The sequence below is a fragment of the Caloenas nicobarica genome, chromosome 8, assembly GCF_036013445.1.
Source record: "Caloenas nicobarica isolate bCalNic1 chromosome 8, bCalNic1.hap1, whole genome shotgun sequence".
Taxonomy (NCBI): Eukaryota; Metazoa; Chordata; class Aves; order Columbiformes; family Columbidae; genus Caloenas; species Caloenas nicobarica.
In genome coordinates this window covers 13924544-13946682 of record NC_088252.1, presented here as the reverse complement: position 1 = coordinate 13946682, position 22139 = coordinate 13924544, and the positions used below count along the sequence as shown (strand labels likewise).

The following is a 22139-nucleotide window of genomic DNA, read 5'->3' as shown; positions in this document are numbered from 1 at the left end:
AACAACTTTCTTGTAATATAAAGGCACAGGGAGACAGTTTTGATAAAATATTCCAATCAAACAGTAACTTACAGTACAAAAGGACAATTGTAATGCACATACAAACCCCAAACATCTCATTCAAAAATATTTCACCATGTTCATCAATAATAATGGGCAATGATTAAAAATATAAATTGTTATTGTACAATAAATATCTGATAGGTGCAAACGGAACAAGATTTATTGCTCTCCACAGTGTTTTTCCCTGTAGTAGTTTGTTTTGTTTTGTTTTTAAAGTTCCACATTCCGTTCATAATCAGCTTTAGTAACTTATTTCTCAGGGAACTAAACCCCAAACCAAATCTGATAGGACATTCTGACAGTTACAGAACTGCCTCAGGTTGTAACCAGAACTGGCAGTGTTTGTTTCTTCTACAACTTCAACAATCACACTCCACTCACTCATTGGGAAATATGGTAGATGTTTAAAAGTCAACTTTAGTGATAAGTCAAGACTTTTATGGTAGGGTAGTATTAACTAGTCTGAGAGTTAGTCTATTTTCTTCAAATAAGTGGATTTTTTTATGAAAAATAACACAAACCTTCTCTGACAGCTTGTGCCAGAGCAAGCATGTAAAATGGTTTTCAAATGATGGGAGGAGAGAAATGAAAATTGAAAGCTGCATTGGGCACTCTACCTTCAGAAAATGAGACAAGGGATTGAGAGCAAATTAAGACTACATAGGAAAAGATGACTTAAAGTGAGAATTTTGTATTCTAAAATATTCCTAATAGAGTTGTGTAAGAAATCAAAAAGCACTCTGCATCTGTATATGGCTCCACTTTTTGAGCTTTGAGAAAGAAGGTCCAGTCAGTGAGTTTGCCATCTTCCTCACCTTGCACTTGCAGCAATTTGGTAAAGCAGCAGTTCCCACCAGTCTTTTGACACAGTATGAGCCATACGAACTCCGCTCTTGAAGGCAGCACATACTGCCTTGTTCAGAAATATTTTTAGCTTGCATGAAATAGTGTATTAAACAGGCATTTAGGAAATATTAGTTTCCTTCATTACTGTTACAAGAAGTAATACGCATACATTTCCTAAATGTATTTTTTTATGAATGAGACTTCAGGAAAGTGACGTATTTGGGGGAGGGGGGGGGAGAAGCAAGCTTTGAAAGCTTTGAAGTGAGTTCTTATAGCAGTAACTGAGGTTTTTATAAAAGCTGTCATTTACAAGAACAACTCCAGATTCACACAAACCTCAACAAGTCAATTTTAACTGCACTGGGAATAGCCAAACTTGGTTCATATAAAGGTGTCTGGAGTGAACACACCTTAATCAATTTAGCTGGTAAACCAAAAGATGAATATTCGATAAACTCCACTACACTTGAATTCCACAGAATCGGTACTGATGTAAAACAAACTGCTAACTTTCTAGACACTATTATTCAAATTAGTGTTTTCTTCTAGCATAAGCACATAGTTTTAGAAGTTCTTGAGAGTAATCAAGGACTACGGAAATTTTGGGAATTATTAGCTTCACTACAGTATAGGATTTTTTCTTTACTATTTGTTTAGAAACTAATAAACAAAACCATTTTATTTTCTTTGGTTTATGCTCAACTACACTGGACTAGTGATTTTTTTTTTTCTTTTAGTCAATATTCTATCCCCAATTTAAAGTCATACAGATTTTTTTATTGTAGTCTCTCTCCAATTCTCAAATTATCTCTGTTAAAAATAAGAGTTAGCTCATACCATGATTTCCCACTAAACAGTCATGTGTATATACTGGCATGAAACGAAGGGTAAAAGTTTTGTACAGTAATTACATTAAGTGATATTTCCAATGGCAGAACTACAAAAGACATCAAATGAATGTTAGTTCAAATGACATTTGAGTTTACGATGATCTTAAAAAAAACCACACAATGTCTAAGCATAGTAAAACAGTGTGAAACCCCCTAAAATTAGACAGTAAATGTGGGAATCCTGCACTCACAGTAGGAATGTACTGCACAGCATTAACATGAAAGCCTGTTAAATTTGAAGCAATGCAGACAGCTAGATTTACCTGGATGTAAATGCCACTTCAAGGTGTTTAAACAAACACAAAAATGAGACAATGATGTCAGGAAAAAGGCCTTTAAAACAGGCCATCAGTCTAACTTGACTTTCCAAGTAAGAACATCAGCTTCACAAAACTGTGACACAAATGCAGTTTTATGTAAAGTACCCTTTGACACACAAGCTGTCAATGAAGCTATCACAGTCTTTTTTGACCTGCTCCCTTTTAAATAGTTAGGGAGGAGAGTCAATAGTAGCTCAAGTTTTGATTCAGTAAGTACCTTGTCTGTTTGCAAAGGAACATTATAACACCATAAAATTATATTTTTATGGTATTTAGAAAACTGATAAACTAGTTTCTATTTTTAATTTTCTCTTTTTAATGCACAAGTTTAAAACTTCATTTTCTATGTGTCTTTGCAATAGTGTTTTAGCCAGTGTTGCAAATAATTTTCACTGTGGACTACCTCACATTGTTACTCAATTGTGCGAGGTATTCACGTAGTTCTTTTGCAGCTTGGAATCTACCGTATCGCTTCTTTGGGTTGGCACACTCATCCAGCAAGGCCTCAAGTCGGCCGTCTTTGGCAATTTCAGCTGGGGGGTCATGAAGTAGTCCTCCAGAAGTGCCACGCCATGTGGCATGTCTTGATAAAAGGTTCTGACAAATAGCATAATAATTGTGGTCCACAGTGACACGAGCACAAAGAATCTCTTTTGAGAAGGACAGACAAGCTTCTTTGTCACAGTCATCAAATTTGCTTTCATACCATACATCCCAGTTTTCAGGTTTATCTGTGAAATATAAGGAGATAGTAAAAAACAATAATAAAGTGAGAGAGAGGAAGAACGAACATGTGCATCTTAGTATAATCAGAAACTCAATACACAGCAACTATAAACCAACTTTGTTCAGGTGAACTTTTAAATGTTCTAGTCTAAGATTGCATCAGACAGTTTAATATACCATTCTGCTGAAATGGCCCTGGCAATACAGAAAAATAAGGGAAAGAAAGAAAGAGGGTTAAATAGCAAAGAGGGGGAAGCAGAAAAACCAGCACACTGAACACATGAAATCTACATGCATACACATACCCAGTGGGAAAAAACATAGCACAAACAAGTACAAGAGAATGATCCACAGCTGAAGTTGAGAGAAAAAACAAACAAGCAAAAGGATTTATTTTAGCAACGTAGATTTGGTTTCTCCAGTTGCCCTGGGAACTAACACTGGCAAGTGGTATACCAAAGAACAAAAATAACACTGCAAAGTAATTGCCATAAACTTCTGAAACATTACCTTCCAACCTCTTACATGGTACTAAAAAGTGCATATAGAAAAGCCGATGCATTACGTACAATATTGGAAGAAAGAAAAAAAATCCAAAAGAGCAAATGGCATTTACGTCCATGTATAAACCCTTCTTTATATATATATATTAAAAACGTTACCAAAATTTGAAGGTGTAACTAGCGACCTTGTCACAGCTGGTTTACAGAAAACACTGCACACAGCAATAATACATAAAAGGTTACTAAGTACAAGATCTCCTGAGTTATTACTACGTTTTGTTAGAGAACTTTCATCTTAAGTTTCTAGATTACTGCCAGCTTTCAGAAGATGTCTTTATCATGGAGTCTCGTAGTTTTAGCACTATGATATACAAAGAAAAATGTATCTGTGTTTGGTAGTCTCTGAGCTGACTATTGGTCTATTCATTTATGGTGCACCGCAAGCCAGTGTAGAAAAAAAGCGGCCTGAAGGATGACTGCCAAAACTATAAAATGTGAAGTAAAATTTGTACAATGAACAGCAAACTCAAAACAGAAAAAAAAAGGCAGCAACAAAGGAGAATGGGAAAAAAGTACTTCAGCAAACTGAAATATGATATCCCACATAGAGTACAGTTAGATATTACTGTACAGTGCAATTGGACAGAATGTACATATTCAAATATCTAGACAGGTATATTAATCACTCTAGACAAAGACTGTTCAAAGAAACTTTCCAGAAGATTAATGAAATCAGTATTAAGTGTCAAGTTTATATAAAGACTAAGAACTTTCTTGTGTCCTCATTTGTTTTGTGGTTTTGATGAACTGTCAGATTACAAATCATGCTGCAAAATCCTAGTTAGATCCAAATTGGTCTGGGAACTAGACAACAGATTTAAGCATGACACTTTCAGCATTCAGTTCAATTTTAATCTAGGATCCTTGAGAACATATAATAAATGTAATACAAAAAAAAACCACCCACCACAACATACAAACACCACCCAAACCCCCACACCACCAGAGAAAAGAGGAAAAAAAAAAAAAGAGAGAAAAGAGGGGAAAAAAAAAGGAGATAAAAAAAAGAGAGGAGAGGAAAAAAGAACAAACAAAAAACAACCAAACACCATACTTCCTTGTACAAAAATATGTGGATAGAAAACATAGTCTTAAAGTTGATTCAGCAGCACAGCATATGAAGTCTATTTGCAAAGCTTAAAAAGATCCGTTCACTCAACAAACTGGAGTCACTTGGCCTGCTGTCATGAACTTCTGCAGAATCCAGGGTTTCATGTTGAGTGTCTCCAGCCCTTAGGTCTGTAAAGTTTTCCTTATAAGCTCAAAAGGAGTATAAATCCACGTAACGCCACTTTGTTAAACATCTCTCCTGCTGCCACTGCTTTGAGCTTTTATCGATGACAGAAAGATGAACGAATTTTCACTATTCCCATTTGGAAACAGCACTAAAATTACCCATTCCTTCAGTTCCATTATTACAACCAAACCAGAGGCAGGCTATGTAACTAAAGCAAACTGGGCAGTAGGAATGTCTTGTCATTCACAGAAAATAGAATGCCAAGACTTTAATGTCTGGAAAAGACGAAAGGAACCTCTCTATTTTAGCTAAGGCAGACCAGTCAGCCAGCCAGCCCATCTAACTGTCCATCCCTCTGTACAAACCTGTCTGACATCCAAACCCTCTCCTCCCACCCTCACCTCTGCATTTAAGCAGGATTATAGAGATTAAACGTATACGTAAGTCCCATTCAGGTAAACACTTCGTAAAAATTGACAAATTGGTCAAGTTAATTAGTAGTCTAATTGCAGAAGAAAGCTAATTAGCTTGTTAATTAGTTGTCTAGCTATAAAGCCAACAAAATGGGTATGTAGCCACTACACATACTTTCAATACTGTGCTTGCAGAGAAAGCAAGAGACATGGGGTGAGGGGAGAGAAAAAAGAGACTTACTCTGTCTGATGAACCTTTTGTCTGCTACCAGAACATTTTCTGCATCTACAATGATAACTTTCCCATCTCTCGGTCCAACTGCAAAGTTGTCAAAGCTGACATCAAGGAGGTAGAGGGCAAATTCAAAGTCATTATTTGTCAGCTGTTCAGCTATTTCCATTAATTGCCAGGCCAGATCCACTCGTTTCTCCCATGGTGCATTAAAGTAACTCCATAGCTCTTCTCCAACATAATTGACAGCCACCATTCTTCCACATGCTCCTAAGTACTTTGCAAACGGCCAACCCTCATCAGATGGAAAACTCTGTAAATACAAAGATTTTTTAAAATTTTCACTAATACATAACAGCTTAAATATTAAAAGGCTGTTCAATAAAATTTAGGAGAGACACTTCCATATACCTCCAAGTTTTGAAGGGAAAGAATAAACAGCACAAAATATATTTATGTGAGCAAGAGGCCCTGCTCAACTAATAAGGGGAAAGAGTTGGAGGACCTGAGATAATATACAACACATATCTAGCTTTCCATGTTCTATATATGCATATATATATTCACATACATAATTCCACCAGCCATCTTTTTCAAACGGTGTTTTATACACATCTGTTGTACTAATGCAAATATACTTCCCATCAAAATAATTTTGCATCTGATATATTTTATTAAAACCAACTTTTTTAATAACCTAAAGGAAAAAGCTTTAAGAAGTGGCACCTCCTTCTCCCCACGACCATGCCCCCCTTCCCATTTTCCCCAGTTGATTGGATTCCTTTGAGAATCCTCTCACTTGAAGAACTCTCACAGGAAGGATTACAGAACAGATTAAGACATAAAAAAGCTGAGGGTTTCTTATGACTCTAGTATTCCTTAATTGCTACATACATACTCCGTGTGTTTATTACACACAGCCACATAACATTTCTACTAAAAGTAAAAATGTCTCCAATAGTAGCTTTCTTGGAAGTTAACATAAGAGATTGAACAGTAATAACATACTACAAGCAATAAAAACCCCAAACAAACAAAACCCGACCACACCAGCATATTTTTCCTACTTCAGTTGTGCTGAATGTGCCCTAAGACCTCAATATGATCAGACAAGCATTTTGAAAGTATCCTCCATACTATGCATCAGGAAGAAACCACAAAAATTTAAATTAAGAAGCTCCAAATGAATAGAAGTTAGCACTCTCCAAGATTAGAATGTACACCAATTTTAACAATTACGAGATACCACTACGTGGACATGCTCCTTCCTCATGCACCACTTTGCTATGGTGTCACCAGAAATAACACATAATCAATTCTGCAATGATCATGTAGCAAAGGTTTTACCACACCTGGGTTGAACAATATGGTGGGTTTGAGTCTGAATGGAAGCTTTATACCTCCCAGAATCCACGACGGCAGAAAACATTTATGGTAAATCAAGAAAAGAAATACAGGAAGGAAACACATCACGTAGAACAGAGCTGAACTACAAGACCAGTCAGGGAAGAGGTACCTAGCAGTCACCTATCTGTGTATGTACCCCACTTAAAAAAAGATTTAGAAAAGTTAGAGTGCTTACATATCAAATCACCACAGCTTTAGAACCCATACCTCCTCTACAACAATCCTTAATTTTACCTATGTCTGTGGTTCCTTAGATAACAAAGTTTTGACCATTTTATCTTAAGCACTAGGCATCAGCTGACACTAAGCCAAGGTTAGAATACTGATGTTGGTCAGAAACACTAGCATCTCTGTCATACGTAAGGAACTGCAAGCCACATCTACTCCCAAGAATTAATACTTGTTTTTGAAATGCAAAGAGCAAAGTTAAGGCTATATTCAGTTCACACACTAAGGCTTCAAATTTAGTATTAAAAAAGCCCTGAAAAAAACGACATATTTGCTTAGATCATAATACGATAATATAAATCACAAATAAACACTCCAATCTTTACTCACAGAACTCAAATATTTCACTAGTGGTTTTCCGCGTGAGCACACTCCCATGGCAGGAACCAAGTTTCATTCAAAAGACTACTAACTGGCCTCGACCCAAAAGGTCATTGGATCAATGAATACTTTAGTAATATCCAAGAGGAAAATTCTTATAGTTGTCTTCTCTACCTTTTTCAAAAGACACTGCTGGTAAACACACAGGAAGAAAAAGTTAAAGAGGAACACTTGCTCAGCACTGCAACAATAGTTTCTCTTGGTTATATCAATTTTTCAGTATTTTACAACAGCTGCAGATTTCCAGAGGTAAAAAACAAAAGTTGGTGGAGAGGTTGTCTCCATCTACTTTGGAGACTACTACATTCTATGCCGATACCAGAGAACGTCACTCTAACACTCCATATGGCTCTCACTTTAAATTTCCAGCACAGAACTGTAGAGTCTGCAGCCCAGCAAACCAATTCCCCTACCGACAGCACAGTCATTTCCGTCCCTCTTCTAAGTGCCTTTCAGACAGAGAGAAGATTCAGGATTGAAGTTTCTGCTCTGGAAGAATGCTCCTTGCTGACTTTTGTGCCAGCTGACCCACAGCCCTTCCTTGTTTTCATTATGTCAGGTGAGGAATGTTTATATGTCTTTTCCCAGATATATATACCTGTCAAATAAGAAGGAATTGATGTACTTCTGATCACACGGCCAGTGAGAACCTGAAGTGCTTAATCCTCCGGCATAAGGACAGCCTTTACTAAATTTTCATTTTGATAAAGTTAAGAACATAAAGGCTTAAGGCTAATATTATTACCAAAACCATAAAATATTTAAACAGCAGGTAAGCATCAGACAGGATTACCACTTTAACTTTTCCATTCTGAATACAAGCCTTATGATGTCAGGACACGCTGCTTAAAGTTATCTGTTAGCTACTCTCATCAGGAAGATGAGCCTTCTGCTTTCCACAAGTGAAAGATGCCCACTTTCACTTTTAAGTGGTTTTTGTTAAAAGGGCATTTGTTTAATAAAATTTGTTTAATTAAAGCATTAAATAAAATGTTACAGAGACCCTAACTGAGCCCGTATCTAAAATGAAGGCTGAGTACCAGGTTAACTTGTACCCAGCTTCCAGCAGTCCTTGTTTAGAATACTTAAGAATATTGCAATTTGTTCATCTACAGTTTTAAAGTTATTAAATATTTCAAATATAATTTTGAGGCAGTAAAAATACGCATTTGTTTAACTGTTAATACTATTTGATTACTGGATCCTACTGAAGCTGAGCATCTATCTCAGACTATTCTGGCTCAATATGTCCTCTATGGAATTTCAAGGACTCTTGGAAGTTTCTACATAACAAAGCTTGCCCACATGGTACATGTGAAGAAACCAAAATCATAATTAATATATATTGTTGACATAGTTTGTCAACTTTATGGCAAAAGCCATTAAGCTAACCCCTAACATGGCAAGTGCAGAAGACAATTTTAGGGGAAATAACTATGTATATCATTGCAAAGAAGAACCTTTCTTGGTTGGTCCAAAGGACATCAGACCCATATTAATAAAAGAGTAGGTTCAAAGTTTTGGGGGTACATAAGTATCTGTATTTCTACCCTATTTTGATCACCTGATCTACCCACACAGGTGAATCTGGTCATGAAAAATCCTGAGGATGATGCAGAACTCATTTGACAGTTTTGAGACCAGCATGATATTTTCAAGCTATGGTACCATATAATTGAGCAAAACTAAATCTCTCTAACTGAATCCACTACTCAACTACGACGACATTGTACAGTCCTCAGGCTTTTTATCTGTAGGCTTCAGGGCAATTTATGAAGGTCGTAAATATGGACAAACATCCACTGGTTTGAGGCAAGTCAAGTGATACATTCCACAGTTGTTTTTTTAGCTTGTTCTGTGGTTAGCAAAATAACCTTCCAACAAATGAAGTGTGTTCTAATTCTGTGTTCATCACTTATTCTACAAACAGACCAATATAATGAAAACTCATGCCTGTGGTATCAATAAATGCCACCAAAATGAGATTCCATGCACATTTACCATTTCTGTATTCAGTCCTGGATCAAAACAAACCAATAACCAAACAGCTGTTGTCCATCAAATGAAATTAGTTATTTACAAAAGAACATGTCATTTCACTCAAAAAGAAGCAAACAGGAGTTGGTGCTAATGCATAATCTCCAGAGAACTCTGGGTAAGCAAAAATTTTTCATTCCAGTGAGAGGGATCAAGGGGCATATGGGAAAATTCAAAATACTACCTACCAGCATCTATCAGGAAAAAGACATAAAGCTTAGTATTGGGGAAGTCCGAATGTGCGTACCTGTACCCATGCAAGTCTACTTTATCCATATCTTATAAAACCAAATTTATATCTTAAAATTGAGAAAATTTACTCTGATTACATTTTCTGTTAAACAAAAGTTTAACTGATTTCACCAACTGTGCATAACATTTTAATATTGCTGCATTTTATTAGCACTCAATGCAATATATTCAATTCAATTGCTACAATAATGATACCTAAATATTTTTATTGAAGTATGACTTTGGACCACGCCACTCCTTTTACTTTTTGCTCTTCCCCTTTCCAGTCCTGGTCGGCTTATAACTTTGCCTGCCTTTTCAAATACAAATTCAACCACAAATGGTTGAACCTGGCAAAGGCCATGCTATCACGGAAGCGAAGGTGTCCATCTCTCCTAGCACACCAAGCACACTCGTTTCAATCTCATCCTTCACATCATGAGGAAGGCAATGCAGCTAGTACTTGCTGGGCTGGTGTTGTTGGATCAGCAGCCTGATCCAGCTCATCACATCGCTGCATCATGCTGGTACGAACAAAAGGAAGGGAGAAGTCCTGAACAGACAGGTACAGAAGAGAGTAAAGGAGCTGAGAGGACATTTGCTTTCTAGCAGCAGCAGGGACTTATGTAACAGATTAAAGTCATTTTGAACGTACAGCGTTTGTCACAATGGTACACTGATTTTCAAAACACATCTATTCTGCTTCCTGCATTGTGTGCACTGAATTTCATTTCACGCAAGAAATTCTAGGAGCAGTCTGGTTTATTAAGAAGTTAATATCCTTAACATTACTGGTAAAATATCTGCATGCCATACTGTAACGCAAATATATTTATAACTCTATGGCAATAAAAAGATCTTTTGACAACAGGAGTGCAGGGAATCCTGCCAACATCTGTACATGTACAAACATCATCTCTGTTTTGGCTCCCTTCCAACTGGCATGTAACAGCCACACCTACACTTCATTACCCAAGTCAGGAACCGAAGAAGGGGATAAAAATATGCACAAGTGCCTCATTCAAGCAGTTTTATATTCACTCAGTGAATTTGGTAAGAATATTAATTGAAGTGCAGATCTGTTGTCTTTGCAAGGACAGATTTGTAACTTTGTGTACTACTCTATTTTGAAAGCGTTTTTCTAGATGAAATTGCAGCTAACTTAACATGAAGATTTTGGTTTTCTTCCTCTATCAAAATTTTGAAAGCCAGTAAGACGTGAACACACACTTCTACAGTCATTAAACATGTTTCACACAATCAACTTGCATTTAGAAACAAAAAATAGTAATATCTGTCAAAAATCTCAGATTTCTGTAGAGTAACACATAATACAGTTTTTATTTTAATTATCTAATATTTATACTACTAATAATTTGAGAATTTTGTACTTGAATATGCTACTTGAAGACTTAAAAATGTGCATTTGACAGCTAAGATAAAAACTAAGCTCTCGTTCAAAACCACAAACAGCTGACAAAAGCATCTGCAATTCTGATGCACCCACTCATTTTATCTGTGAATATACACACAAATGCCATGGAAACCACTAGCAATTAAGCTTTTAAAAAGTGTTTTAAAATATAGCAATGCATATGAAAAACTACAAACAGGTAGCTTAGGAACTTTTTCCTCATTAAAATCGTTACCTTTTTCTATTCACACAGAAATATGTATAATCTTCTACAACAAGACGGAAAACAGTAAATATGACAAAAAATTCCGCTACCTCTATTCCCTGTGACACATACATTAAAAAAAAAATTACTTGCCTTAATTAGCATAGCTACAAGATATCTCTCTAAGCAAGGCTTAAAAACCTAAGCCCATCCTGTCAAAGGGACAAAGGTCACTTTGTTCCTGCAAGAATGATACTGCATTTATGTCTTGAAAAAGAATACACTGTAGTCTCAGAATAAATATTGAGAATTAATATGGTGAATTTATCATTTCACTGAAGCATGAAACACACTATCAGTGCATTTGTCTTCCTCACTTCCGTCTGTCTAAACATGAGAAGATACACAAATCTGCCACTGCTTTTAAATGTTCAGAGCTGTGAATTAGATGATGCAGTAAAGACTCAGCAGCTTGAAGGAGATAAGGTCTATTGTAGTCTGCAATAACACAAATCCTCTTTGAATTAAACACTTAAAAAAATATTAGTTTATCATAACCAGGCATACAGTTCATCCTAATAATCAAGTCCAAAAAAAGCCAAAAGCTTAAGTAACAGCTGACATCTCTGAGCTGCTGTTCCACGGTACTATTAAAAAAAGTGCTTTTCATTTTCAAAACTACCCTGAAAGATGCTACATGTCGCTACCAACTTTTGTATGTGGTGAATTCCTCCCCCCCCAAAAAAACCCACCCAAAACAAAGAAACAAAGAGTTCACCTTAAATACAATGGAAATAAAAAACATATGCAAAACAGAGTGGGGACTTCTTTTCGTATTCCTTATGATCCTGAAGACCTTGATGGCAAAATTACACTCTCTGTGACTCCTTCACTAAAATCATCCTACTAAACTCTGCCCAGGCACAAACTGGCATGGCAAGTAGAATTTAAATAATGGGCTTTTCCTCAAAAGGAAAAAAATCAGTTCTCTCTCACAGAGTACTGTTGATTCTGCAGTGTAACAGAAGTAGCACTTGCATTAGTCACCAAGGCAAATAAGTGAAGCTCTGGAGCCACGCAGGCGTGGAGAAAAGGTTAAAAAGCACAGCCTAAAATCAGATGCCCTCGTTCAATCGGCATTCTAGAAGATACATATTCAAATGTATTCACGAATGCTAGTGAGTACAGTGAAGAAAATTTCATTCTCAATTATATGCCAAATTACTTGACATTCAACTAAAACTCCCACAGAAGATAAGCATCTACATATATAGCCTACACACACAGAGTGAAGAGTAGATTTCATTAAATATTCTAAATATTAGTATTCCCAATGAAATTACATTTCCTTCATTTGACTTTTGTTCAGTTTCATTACGTTTCAACCAGTTACTATATACAATTCATAACAGCAAAATACACAAAAATACACAGACAACTCTAAATAGAAATCAAATCAGAATTAGAACTTGCTTATTGATGGAATTGAACACTTGAACTGTAAAAGTTATATTTCACAATGTTAGCAGAAGTACGTCATTTCCCCAAACAAATTAATGAATAATGATTAAACACAACAACCATGGTAAAGAAAATTGAATGTCGTATTGGTTGTTACCTGTTCAGATTACTTTGTAATTCATAAAAGTTTGTTCAGATTAAATTTGCAACAGATGAAAGTGATCAGTATCTCCATGTCATCAGTTATTAGTCTGGAATATATCACCAGAAAGTCCTAGCAGAGATGGCCTACTCTTACTTCTGAAAGTTAATTTGCAACATTAAAGAGACTAAAACGAAGCCTCAATTACTTAATTCAGGGAAATAAAACACAGCTCCCTACCGCATCAAACATACTAGATGAAACTGACAAGATTGGTATTTCCATGTGTGGAATGTGGAGTAAAACACTTTTTTTGTGTTACTGAAAACTGCACAGAGTTACAATGTATCAAGAGGATTTCTGTCTTTATGGTGATTTCTCAGCAGCATCTAAATTAAGACAGTTATTCATCATAATATATACCCACAAAAACATGAATTTCTAGACTATTCTAAAACATTCCTTATACTTTACTTACATGTCTTCGCTTTAGGAAAGTTTCACCAGAAAGAAGGATGCAAATCATTTTGATCATTTACAGAACATAATTAAATATGGTAACATGACAAGGATGAGCCGGCTCTGGCCTAATACGTATGCTCACATGTCACTGCAAAAAAATAACTCTTCTATTTCCAATACAATCAAATCAGTGAAATAGTCTTGTAACATGAGGCTACTCGATTTTATTTCAACAAAACAATTATTTTTTTTTCTTTTTAAAAACATGCACAATGGAAATTCTGGGAGAGACAACAAATTCATCTCTTTTCTCCACAATATTAGGAGTATGTAGAACAGGAATCAAGAAAAACTAAAGCCTGATTTTAACACCTAAAATTTAAATCCTTTGTTTTCTGAATTATCTTTTCTACAGGTGTCAGCTGACTGGTTTGTGCAAAAAAAAAAAGAATTTTAAAAGTTAAGATGTGAAAAGGAGAAAAAAAAAAAACCAATTTACCATAAAGTAGCATTTGTAGAGACATTCCTTAAGCCTAGCTTATGTTTACTGCAAAAAGAGAAAATAGCTTTCAAACAAACAAAGAGTCCAACTACATGGGAGTAATTTGAGGACATGGGAAGTCATGATTTCTAATAATCTGCAGCAGGCTACAGTGAATCTTTAAAATGAAATAATGTATGAAATTGCAGATAATTGAAAAGCCTCAAAGCAACTAGAGATAATATGACTAGTAACAACTGATCTTAAACTAAGTTTTAACTTTTTCATAAATCAGAGGTAAACAGTCAACATTTTAAAATCCTACACACTAAATACTACTCTGTCTGTCAAAATACCAGTATTTGTATGAGCCAGGACTTAAATAATATTATACAAGTCCACTAGAGGACATATCAGGTAGTGCAGATAACCACCTTAAATTCACTACTTGATATTTAGCATAGGAATTATATATCAGAAATGCCAAATTCAGAAATGAAGCAAGCTTAAAAGGCACCAAGTATTAAAACTAGATGGCATTCTGCCAGTGTATTTAGACTAGAACTACAGAAAATAGCCTATGAGTAGAACAGCGTGCATGATTTTTTTTTTTTTTTAAAAGAGAGAAATCCCAAGCAAGAGAAGTTACCCATTTACTTCTCACCGAGTTATGCATGGATCAGCAAAACAATTCTGTAAAACATTTGGCTAAATTGCTACTTCGAGTGAATTCAGCACAAGAAATTGTTTCAAAGAGATCACAGTTAATGTTTTAATGTATGTTTACCAGATGTAAATTATTGTTCTTCCCGTAACAAAACCAAACAGAAACCTCAATGATGACATGAAGAGAAACCAGAAGAATTTTAGGTTCTGTGGCAACAGAATGCTCATGCACAGTAATTATACTAGGAATACAGATACAGCAGTTGGTTTTGGTTTGGGTTTATTTGTTTGGTTGGGGTTTTGTTTGTTTTGGTGTGGTTGGGTTTTTTTCTTTAGTTTTGTTTATTTTTTTCCACTAGGAATAACAATGATTAGAAGTTGTGACAAGAATAAAGCCATTAAGCATTTGGAAAGCTAAATATATATCTGAGAAAAGGCAATGATTTACACAATCTATTAAAAATGCAGAAATGCTGCTGTTTTCCATATAGGTATCAGAGTTTTTCTTAAGAGTTGGAGTCTTTCAGACTTGTAATTTACATACAAGATACAAATGTTCACCATCATTCTTTGAAGAATGCACTTTTGCCACTACCATTAATAAAACCAATGTTTCAGTTTCACCAGGACAGATGTAAACCGTCTTTTCAGCCAACCATAACATCTCAGGAAAAATACAACCACTTTACTGAAAAACACAGTTTTCTTATCTAGAAGCAATTTCTTACTTCAGCAGAAGTGAGTTATACTGTAGTTTCCTCAACTCCCAGAACAAGGAATTCTCCCCTTTGCCCCGTTTTTCGGGGCATTGTTGAGTTTTGGGTTTTTTTCATGTTTAAGTACATAACTTAAAACTTAGCCCACAGGCCCTCATGTGTTAGACAAGTGGTCACAGACTGTGGCTCCCAGCGCGGCAGCTACAGTGGCAGCTACGGTGGCACAACGGCAGCAGCTGGAAAACTGAGACAGTCGCAGTGGCTCCAAATAGGAAATCTGGAGTCTGATAGAGATCAGTGCAGGAGCTCTATGGAAAATAAGAGCTATGTCTAGAGAAAGCTTAACTATTCCCCAAACCTTTCTGTTCAACTGCCTTGGTTTTGAAAAAAATCTGGTTAGGAACTGGGGAATGAAACAAGAGTCAAAGACTAAACCTTAGCCTCTATGGAAATTAACCATAGGCAGCAGACATTTTTCATTCTATAACGGCAAGTTTATGTTTCTATTTGCTAATGAAGATAAAAATTACTCATGTTACTTCATAAAGTTAAATAACATTAATTATTTGAGCACATGCCATGGTTAAAAAAAAAATGAAGAAAGTTTCTGCACTAGAGTTATTTTTAAAAGAAAAACTACAAGGTAGGTGGTTTATAAAAAGTCATGGGGCGAGGACAGATCTACTTACATCCATGCTGGTTCTCTGAATTCTGCAAGAAGCAAATATTCACACTGTAGTCAGTCTGTAATCCAATTTATTTTTAAAATTTTGCTATTTTTTCCACAAGGCAACTTTGGCTGACCTATCTTTGCAAGTGTTTGACGCACATAGTCATTACATTCAATTATGAATCAGATGCCATGCAGAGATCTTGTCCTCCAGGTGATTCCTATTTAAAAAAATCTCTCATCCATTAAATGAGTTGAAGGGAACAGCAGCAAGTTTTTTTGTTGCTTTTGTCCAAATAAACTGTTTGTGTTTATATGAAATATTGGTTTAGATGTAGCAAATTTTGATTACCAATCAGAACTCATTTTACTAAAAAGTATTTGCCTTTATTGCAGGAAAGGGCTATTAGAAAGAGGAAGGAAAAAACCCAAACCTATCAGAAGTTAAATCTTAAACATTTACACTTCAAGTTAAAAAATTCTTTCCTCAACCCTTGTGTACAAGGTGTTTCATTCAAATGTGAATTCAGATAAAAATGTGAGAGGATTTAATTACTGAGTAGTTTAGTGAGATTCTACAAAAGTAAAAATAATATTTTAATACCCAGAAAAGATGTAAACTGTGCCAAATACTAATGCAGATATCCTTCTGTTTGCTTCATGAAGCAGCAAAAGGGGCTGAATTCTTCACTGAGTACACCTACATGACTGTTTAACAAATGTGGATAAAAAAGCTATTAAAAAAAATAAATATTGGATTAGCATTACAATAAGTAATCTAAACAAAACTGCTGGTTTACCACTGTTCAGAGACTCGTAACAAAAGTATATCATGCTATGGGCTAGAGCCCCATCTGAAAACTTCCTGCAGCAAAGGCTGTCAGTCAGTTGTGACAATATACAGTTTGTAAGCAATGCCACTTTAGGAATAATCCATACTCCAAATAGGCTTCAAGCTAAAATCCTGATCTCTGATAAAAAGTCTTAAAATCCAGAAATTACTAGCTCTAGTAGATTATTACAGTGAATTTTCTATTATAAAGCAAAGATCAAGTTTTAAATTCAGTGCCTATTCACATTTGACTGCTTCTATAACTTAAAAACACAGAACTTCAATGCGCTAAACACTGAGAATTTAGAAGTTATCTCTGCTTCTAAACCGAAAATGTTATTCATCACAGTGTTTAAACAGTCACAGGAGTGTTTCACGAAAAGCTCAAAGCAAAACCTAGCAATACTTTTCCTTGTACCTGCCGGTGACAGACTGCATCAGTTAAATGCATCAGTTTTATTTATTTATTTAAAATTAACATCTGAATCTTCACACGACCTCACACAGGTTTCCTTTCTTGGAAGCAGTTGATTTTTAGAACAAGCCTATGAGTCTTATTTCTGTGCTAATATCTGCCCTCATCAATACTGCAGAAACTATACCATGAGATGTTTTACACACCTGATCTGTGTTACACGTCTTATCTATAAATACAAGCAAACTTCTCAGTAGCTGGCTACCACTTCTGGAAAGTAACTTCACCTCTGTTAAAGAGTGCCTTGCATCTCGCTGTTGCAATAGCCACATAACACAGGATTATCCATTCCTTACGTGTTTCTTAGGCTGAGAATGGAAAGGTATGCAACCTGTTATGCACATGAGAAAAGTTCATCCAGATTCATATATATAAGATATTTTGTGCCCAACTGAGGGAAGGTATTCAAGCCTTCAGTACTCATTACCGAAGTTGAGGAATACTCTTCTGGAAACTACATAACGTGCATTTCAACACACAAAGCTGGCCTGAAGTTCCCCAGAAATATTTCCCAGGATATACCTATACATAAAAATTTAAAAGACCCTGCAAAAGACTTGATTTGATAAGAGATGACAGACAACTTTACCACTCTCTGCACTGGTAAAGGCTGTCTCACTTCCCACCAGTTTGACCTACTCTGCTCTCAGCAGCACCTTTGCCAAGATAAATGGTGAGCAAAGCGCTTAAGTTCACGTCAAAAGATTTTCATCTCTTCAACGGATTTGCTTGACAGCCTCAGGGCTCATCCACAGCTTATCAAGAAGTTGACAGGGATCAAGGCTCTTACCTCAACCAGTGCTGCCCACTGCCTTTGATCCACTCCACAACAGTACACACAACTGTGCCATACCCTTTGTCTGTAAAGCATTTATCAGCCCCGCAAATTATGAAGAAACTGTAATACAGAGCTGCTTTCTGGGCGTCCAGGTCTATGCTCGGTATGCTGGAACCAGTGTTCAAACTCGAAACACTAAGTTGTATGAAATGCAGCCAAAACAAATCTATTCTCAAAGAATTTCCAAATATATTCAGCAAAGCAGTTTTGATTTTCTTACTGAAGTGGACTTTCCTTTTTCACTGTGCTCAGGAGTACCTTTACAGTAAAATGGAAGAGACACACTGTACCCTAAGTCCACTGAGCAGCAAACTGGAAACTTTGAAAACAAAACCCAAGAGCTGTATTTACATCTAGAGACTGCAGGGCAGGAGGCATATTACCCCAAAACTTATTTTTAATTAAGTAGCATTCATAAACGCACTCTCTATAAATTAATCGGTAGGTGAATTTGCTAGAGGGTAAAGCCTGCAGCACTGCTCTTTGAGCATTAGCTATTTCTTGGCCCTTACTAGAGAAACAAGAGATGTTTACAAAGGTAATCATGCAGTGATGCTTTCAAACATATTTGCAAATATTCTTTTTATCATACATTAGATAGAGGCAAGGACGGTCCAGTAGTTAGACAAAACAATTCTGAGTCCAAACTTACACACTAAAGGCATTTGTGGAGTTCCCTCAGTAGTGTAAAGAGCCTAAATGCAAGGATACCAATCTAAATAGATATGCAATAAGGCAACTAAGTGGTGCTACAGAATAAAACAGTTTGCTACAAATTTTTCACCTAAAAATTTACATTACATGTTAAAGCACAAATCTCTGTTCTGCATGCATAACCAGTCCTCCTAATTAAAGAAGGTAAAATATGTAACTACTTAAAAGACAACACTGTTCATTTATTTATTGCTTCATTTTCAGGCTACGGAATACCTATTTCTAATTCTTACCAAAAGAAAAACAAGAATTTTATATAGGTCACATAAGAGCACAACATGGCATGAAGTCAGTTTTTGAACAGGAAAGCACAACACCATTAAAGACTCCACCCGCTAACTATTAAACCAGACCCTAAGAAACTAATCACAGATTCCCATAGCTGCCTTAGGAATATACGTATTATGGGAGATGCTGTAGGATTAAAGCCTAACACTTAACTGTAAGAACGGCATAATCCACCAGAAAGCATCTGCCTTACAGCGTGGCACCCTGTCTGCCTCCTGCACCACAGCTGCCTGCTCGCACCCTTCCACACCCAGCAGAAAGGCAAGAAGGATGGACCACGAGTTAAAGCCTTCAGGTGCGGTAGCGCCGAGGAGGAAGCCAAATCGTGAAAACACACAAAGTCTTCGAGGAAGAAAGAAAAATTATGAGACCGAGCGAGATACAGAAATGACTCCTGCCCGGAGTGGGCATCAGAGACCCTCTTCCCGGCTCACCCGGCCGGTATCTTCACACGGGTCACTGTTAGGGCAAAGACCGAGAGGAGGACCCCGGCGGCTCGCCGCTGTTTGAGGCCAGCCCACAGCAGCGCTGCTCGCCCGGCGCGGCGGCCGAGGAGACTCCGGCCGCGGCGGGGCAAGGGGCGGAGGGGCCAGGGCGGGCGCTCGGCCGTGACCGGGCGCTCAGCACGGGCCCCGCCGGCCCCCGCCCGGCACCAAGGAGAGCAGGCGGGGGCGGGCGCCCACCCGGGCGCCGTCGGGCGCGCTCACCTGCAGCACCAGCGGCTCGGGGTTGAAGGCGAGGGTGATGAGCAGCTGCATGCGCTCCGAGTCCTTCAGGTTGCGCAGCAGGAAGCTGCCCGAGTCCTTGGTCTCGGCGTAGCGGCGGACCAGGCGGTCGAGCAGGCGCTGCGAAGGGCAGTGCACCAGGTCCGACCAGCCCTCCACGGCGTCGGGGGTGAGGAGCCGCACGTCGCCGTTCAGGCTGGCGAACTCGGTGGCGTGCAGGGCCTGCAAGAGGTCGCAGCGGCCCCTGCCGGTGGCGCGGCGGCAGATCTTGGCGTCGATGTCGGCGAGCTCCTGCGCGGAGCCCAGGCGCTTGAGCACGACGCGGCGGCTGCCCTCGCGGGGCTCGCCGTAGCGCGCGAAGTAGACGTTCTTGACGTTGAAGAAGTCGAAGAGGCGCAGGCGGCCCCAGCTCTCCAGCCGCAGCTGCCCGTTCAGGAACTTGCGGCACCAGCTGGTGCCCCAGCAGGCCGGGCACTTATTGAGCTGCAGGAAGCGCCGCTCCGACAGCTCGTTGCGCTGCAGCGAGGCCAGCAGCGAGTGCGTGTTCAGCACCAGCGCCGCCGCCAGGCTGCCCAGCACCGCCAGCTTCACGTAGCGGTACAGCCGCCCCAACTTCAGCGACACCAGCCGCAGCATCGTCCCGGACGGGCCCGGGCCGGGCCCCCCCGCCCTCCGCCGCGCTCGCTCCCCGCCCCGGCCGCGCCGCGGCTCCGGCACCAATAAACTCTCCGCCTCGCGGCTCGCCCGATAAAAGGCGGCCAAGTTACTGAGGGGACGGCGGGCAGGGGGAGGGGAGGGGAGGCGGGGAGGCGCCAGCAGCCCGCCGGCCCGGCCGGCCCCGCCCCCGGGGGAGGAGCTCGGGCTCCGCTGCCGCCGCCGCCGCTCCCGCCGCCGCGGAGGTGGGCGCGAGCCGCCCGCCCCCCGCCCGGAGGGGCCTCCTCCTCCCGCCGCTGCCCCCGCCCACCCGGGGCGGGGCCTCGCGCGAGCGCCGGCCGCCGCGGCGGTTGGCTGCACGTGATGCGGCGCGGTCGCGTGCGGCCCGCCCCCCCTCGGAGGCGGAGAGAGGGGCCGCCACGCGCGCGCGGGGTGGGAGCGAGGAGGGCGGGGCTCGGGGAGGTCCGCGTGCGCGCGCTGAAAAAGGGGCGGGGCGGGAGGCGGGCGCGCGGGCGGGGCGGGGCGGGGCGTCGCGTCCTTCCCGCCTCCTCGACCCCAGCCCCGCCGGGCTCTCGCGCCGCCCGGGTCAGGGGCGGAGGGTCCGCAGCTGCCGCCGCCATGTTGGGCGCTCCCGCCCCGTGGCCCCGGTCAGGGGCGCTCTCTGGCTGCCAGCGGGAAGCGGCTGCTTAAGGCCGGCCCGCGCCAGCGGTGCTGCATGACCGGCGGGGCTGCTGGCAGTGCGGCTTCCCTCACCCCGCGCGGCCCTACCCGCCCCTCAGCGCCCGCCGCAGCCCGTCCCTCACAGCGCGGGGGCCGCGAGCCGCCCTCGGGGGTGTCCGCGGCGGTGCGGCCGCTGTCGCTGCTGCGGCGCGGCGGTCCCGGCCCCGCGCGGCTCAGAGCTGCCGCGCAGCGGCTGCCGGCGGACATGCACCGCGGGCGCCCGGGACGCCCAGGAGCCGGCCTGCCGCCCTCGGGAGAGGCTGGCTGGAGCCCTGCCCGCCGCGTCCCGCTCGCGGTACTTCTCATCAGGAAAGACGCACAGACCTGAGGTCCGTGCGAAGCACCCTGTACAGCTCTGTAGTTTACAAACAGACGATACAGTCATCCAGCTGCACAAACCGGTTTGGTTTGCTGGGGCCGCGGGGCAGGTTCAGCAGGCTCAGGTTCCAGCTGGCACGGGCAGTTCGAGTGTTTGCCGATGTCTGAGTTTTATCGTGGGACCGCGACAGCGTGTCCAGAAGCGCGTTCGTCCCGCCGCAGGGTGGAGGGAGCAGCGCGCCGCCTGCAGCGCCCGCTCGGCTGAGCGCGGACGGACCGCGCTCTGCAGCTTCGCAGCCTTCCCACCCATGCTAGCTGGCCGCAGCGTAAGAACCATTCCGTAAAACTAACACAGAACAGAGAAAAAGAGATTAAGAATGAAACAAACAAAACCATCAAGAGGTGGAAGTCTCAATTCTTTCAACACCACTTTTCTAAAAGTGAGCCTGGACTCTCTCTACTTTGACAACCTTCATATTGCTTTGTTCCGTCTCAAAAGTGCAGTACAGATATGGTCGTTGAGGGAAGAAATGTAGCAGACTGGGTAATTTCCAGTTATTTCATTTCCATGATAGATAAATTTAAGTACTTAATATCTAGAATATTGGAAATATACATTAGCATGTACTTATCTCCCTATGTACTGTGTTTTCACATTTATATGTATAAAAACAGCTTAAAGAATCCCTCATACTGAGAATTTGTCACTGTTGAATGTGTACAGTGAACTCGCACCTCTTGGTGTTTGTCAGGCATGGCCAGATCTCATTCAACATGCCTTGTT

The 22139-nt window shown here is 40.3% G+C and overlaps 1 protein-coding gene across 1 annotated transcript; it reads right to left on the bottom strand.

Annotated features, from left to right (window-relative positions):
• Positions 1-27: 27 nt before the first annotated feature.
• DIPK2A (divergent protein kinase domain 2A) lies at positions 28-20359 on the bottom strand. The gene is made up of 3 exons (XM_065640095.1): positions 19646-20359; positions 5300-5603; positions 28-2850 (listed from the first exon to the last, which is right to left on the bottom strand). Exons 1-3 carry the CDS (start codon positions 20297-20299, stop codon positions 2519-2521), a joined length of 1290 nt encoding a protein of 429 aa, XP_065496167.1. The 5' UTR covers positions 20300-20359; the 3' UTR covers positions 28-2518.
• Between the last annotated feature and the right edge of the window lie 1780 nt (positions 20360-22139).